Source organism: Sinocyclocheilus rhinocerous, unplaced genomic scaffold, assembly GCF_001515625.1.
Source record: "Sinocyclocheilus rhinocerous isolate Xijiao unplaced genomic scaffold, SAMN03320098_v1.1 scaffold3376, whole genome shotgun sequence".
NCBI classification, from domain to species: domain Eukaryota; kingdom Metazoa; phylum Chordata; class Actinopteri; order Cypriniformes; family Cyprinidae; genus Sinocyclocheilus; species Sinocyclocheilus rhinocerous.
In genome coordinates, this window is record NW_015652329.1 from 31,725 (window position 1) to 36,410 (window position 4,686).

Genomic DNA, 4,686 nt, shown 5'->3' on the forward strand with positions numbered 1-4,686 from the left:
ACACACACACACACAGACACACAGACACAGACACAGACACAGGTGTTATTAATCACACATCATCTTCAGTTATTACTCACACACTAGTGTTAGGCATGCACACAAATCTCGAAACACAATTAAATGTATAAATATATAAAACCATTAATATGCAAGATGCATAAAGAGCATATACATGATGCATCTGTGTATGTAAAATACAACACAATTAAATCCTGGAACAACTTTCCCATCGACCAAACACAGCCCTAACTCAAACCCAAATCATAAACGGCCAATAAAATCAGTCCAAGCATGACAGAACTACAACGCTGATGTTAGACGCAAGCCTGAATCACTTACAGTCACTTAATTAAACACTCATGTGACTTTTTCATCATCAGCAGCAGGTCTTTTGACCAGACTGAGACTCTCATGAGAATTGTTACAGCCAAATACAGTCAGTGAGGTTTGCTGTGCTGTGGTTGGTGTTTGTGGTTGAAAGCAGGAATGAAGTTCAAGGCAAACTGATCCCAGCATGCAAATACACACACACAAGCCGTCTGTGTTCAGTTTCACTTCCTAAATTTCTAAGGATCAGGATTTTAGGACAAAGGTGACAGCGGAATGAACAGCACTGATATCACTAGTGCATTAGTAATAGAGATTAAATAATGCAAATAATGTAATGTGCCCATCCACATACAACCAACATCAGGCACAAACACAGTGAAAAATGAGAAAGACATGAGACACGAGTCAAAGAACACCGACACCGAACACAATGAAACCTTAAACTGCTCGATCTGATCACTGTCACTCTGAACAACAGCAAACACAACAAATAAACAGAGACGAAGCACGCCGATGAAGAAATATGGATTTCCACAGAAGACACTCTCAATTTATGACTTCATGTCAAGAAGTATCTCCAAAAATGATGAGTCCAAGAACAGTCTGTTCTAGAAACCAAAGATCTCTTTAATAACTCAGTTACTTCTCCAAGACAGAATTGAGATTAAACAGAGCAAACAGAGAGTCTCCTGCATCTCAGATGTTTCTACTGAGAAGAAGACCCTAGTAATCTCACGTGTTTCAACAATGTCTCAAACTGTGCTCAGATTCGCTTAGATACCCAATCTGCTCAATATGAACTCAAACATTTCTCATCAAACGATCTCAGCTGCTCCACATTCATTTTATAGCTCTTATTCGACAACTAGAGACCTACGTAAGGAGGAACTTCTGAGACAAAGGTAATGTGATTCTCAATTATGTCTCGTTTAAGTCTCATAAGAGCAACAACATTTTACTGAGTTAACTCTCTGACTTCATGAAGCTTCATGATTTTCATTGCAGGTTTTTTAGGAGAAACATCTAAGAGAAAGTTAAATCCTTTGTGATTCTCGTTTAAGTCTCATTTAAGACTCATAAGTTATAAAAGAGCAACTTCTGAGCAAAAACATTCTATTTAGTCAACTCTCTGCTTTTGTGACACTGATTTTCAGTGCAGGTTTTTTAGGAGAAACATCTAAGAGAAAGTTAAATCCTTTGTGATTCTCGTTTAAGTCTCATTTAAGACTCATAAGTTATAAAAGAGCAACTTCTGAGCAAAAACATTCTATTTAGTCAACTCTCTGCTTTTGTGACACTGATTTTCAGTGCAGGTTTTTTAGGAGAAACATCTAAGAGAAAGTTAAATCCTTTGTGATTCTCGTTTAAGTCTCATTTAAGACTCATAAGTTATAAAAGAGCAACTTCTGAGCAAAAACATTCTATTTAGTCAACTCTCTGCTTTTGTGACACTGATTTTCAGTGCAGGTTTTTATAAGAAATATCTGAGACTAAGGTAAATACCTAATGTGATTCTCAATTATGTCTCGTTTAAGTCTCATAAGAGCAACTTCTGAGCAATAACATTTTATTGAGTCAACTCTTTGCCTTCATGAAGCTTCATTATTTTCAATACACAGAAACATCTGAGACAAAGTTAAATGCTTTGTGGTTCTCATTTATGTCTCATTTCAGACTCACATTATGAAAGAGCAACTTCTGAGCAAAAACATTTTAGTGAATTAACTCTTTCCATTAAAGCTTCATGATTGTCAGTCCAGGTTTTTAAGAGAAACATCTGAGACAAAGGTGAATGTGGTTCTCAATTATGTCTCATTTAGGTCTTACAAATTATGAAAGAGCAACTTCTGAGCAATAACATTTTATTAAGTTATCTCTTTCCCTTAATGATCTTCAGTGCAGTTTTTCAGGAGAAAAACTTGAGACAAAAGTAAATATTTAATGTGGTTCTCAATTATGTCTCATTCAAGTCTCGTAGGTTATGAAAGAGCGACTTATTTTATCTTTTATTATCCTTCACTTAATCAAGGTTCATAATTTTTACTGAAAGAAACTTTAATAAAATTGGAACAAAGTTGACATTGTATCAACGTTGAAACTTAAATGAGACTTAACCGAGAACTCTATTAAGTCTCACCCGCTCAGAAAGCTAAATTAAGGGAGAAACATCTGAGACAAACTTCATTAAATCATAAAAACTCAAGGTTTCTTGAGCTATGAAACAACAAACGTTCTCGGCTCATTTGTGAAGCGTTGATTAAACGTTGTAAATACGTACCCAGACTGTTTGCCACCGAGTCAAAGTGGCAGTTTGCGAGCATGAAGTGCTGCGCCGTGGTTTTGGGCTCTAGTTTGACCGCGATGTTGGTCACGCGGTCATAGTAGCTGGTGAAGCCGCCCAGAAAGTCGATGCTGAAGGATCCAGTGGGCCGCTGGACGTCCACGGTGATGGAGTGAGGACCGGTCTGGCTCTCAGTCCGGATCTGCTCGATCTGATCCAGCAGGTAGTTCACCGTCATGATCTCGTTCTCTGGACTTCCGACGGTCCGCGGCCCGACGCTCGTGATCCGCTCCAAATGCTTCCTGATACACACACACACCACAACAGAACACAACTTTACAACTATTCTGTTATGTTATTGTTTATTTATCGGTCTATAGATTATGAGTTTTGTTCTCAATGAGTTCTCTTTCAGCGAAGAAGCCAAATATAGTTTATTTGTACCGGTGTATAATGACAATAAAGATTACTCTATTCTATTCTATTTTAAATGCACGAATTAAATGCTCACAATAAAATCATGAAATTTCATTTAATACCAACATATCATTCATTCAGTATATGCAAAAATAATACTGAAAATATCCTCGTTATCACCTCAATTATATATATATATATATATATATATATGTGTGTGTGTGTGTGAGTGTGTGTGTGTGTGTGTGTGATTTATTTATAATATAATGATTTTTTTAAAAATTATTACTATTTTTGTTTATTTTATATATTATATAATATTTTTTACTATGTTCCTCTGTTTAATCAAATCCAAACAGACATATATTAATGCCGTTTTAATCCTCATATTATCAAGTTGAAAACTTATTGATAAGTATTTCTTATAAGTGTAGTCAATATCATTGGTTGGAAGATAAACATATATTGATAATCATAAGTCACATTAAAAAAATTTTTGTCTTGTTTTAAACATACAACTCATTAAATTAGATAACATTTTATTAAGTTTATGCTTAAAACAAGATTTAATTAGTTCAAATTTTTTACTTAAAAGATCTTTAACCTTTATGTTCATTGCATGTCACCTTCGTTATGTTTGCTGTATGACAAAAATATTCCTAGTTACACTGAAATTAACCCCTCAAATGATTTTGATATGTTTTTGTGTGTTATCAAAACCCTATTAACGCTTTAAAGTTAATGCATATTTCTCATAAATCATAAAGCCATAGTTAATCCAATAAATCAGAGTTACTGTTGTCATAGTAACACAGTGATATATTGTATCAGTTAACTGTCATCAGAAAACAATAGCAGTAACCAGAGTAACAATAACAGTAGAGTAAATGTTAACAAATTACTTGAGTATTTTGTTTCTTACACATTAAAAATATAATTAACTTACTGATTTTATAATAAACAATAAAATGTATTAATTTTTTATTCTATGAGTTTAAAGTCTATCACATCATAAACAATCGTGATATATTATAAAACACTACAGTACTTTATACCATGGCATTATGCTGATTTACCATGGTATTACCGTAGTTAACAGCAAAGTACCCTGACTGCACCATGGTAAAGTGTACCTGGCCCGGAGCGCGTTGAAGAGTCCCGGGCTGCTGATGATGAGCTGCTGCAGTGAGAGCAGAACCAGAAGCCACAGCAAACACACGAACCCGAGCAGCAGCAGCACAGCGGAACTCTCGCCCAGCAGCCCAGCGCTCACTTCCGGCTTGTGTTTGCGGCTCCGGAGCCCGTTCAGCGCGGCCGCCTCATCGCCACAGTCCGGCTGCTTCTGCTGGTTCTGTTGGGCTCTGATTCTGCGGACCGTAGAGTCTCTCTCCATATTTACTCCTGCTGCTCCTGCTGCCTGCTATCAGCGTAAACGGAAGCGGCAGAGGGACAAACTTCCTCAGACACGATGGGAGGGGCCATCGTCACAAACCCCGCCCACATGCGCAGAGCCCCGCCCTTTCTCGTTATTAGCGTATTACCGCCACCTACTGAGTAGTTTCACACCATACACCATTATTACAATAATAAATCGTTAAAATAATTAATCTTGTTTTATAATAAATTAACTAATTAATAATAACCTTTTATATTTT

At 36.3% G+C, this 4,686-nt stretch overlaps 1 protein-coding gene across 1 annotated transcript in view; it reads right to left on the reverse strand.

The window, feature by feature from the left end:
* Positions 1-4,478, reverse strand: part of ermp1 (endoplasmic reticulum metallopeptidase 1) — a 23,194-nt gene extending 18,716 nt beyond the window's left edge. The window contains exons 1-2 of the mRNA XM_016520784.1: positions 4,165-4,478; positions 2,612-2,916 (exon numbers count right to left, since the gene is read on the reverse strand). Of these exons, the coding sequence (XP_016376270.1) occupies positions 2,612-2,916; positions 4,165-4,424 (565 nt within the window). The 5' untranslated portion in view covers positions 4,425-4,478. The remainder of the gene's footprint in view (positions 1-2,611; positions 2,917-4,164) is intronic.
* Between the last annotated feature and the right edge of the window lie 208 nt (positions 4,479-4,686).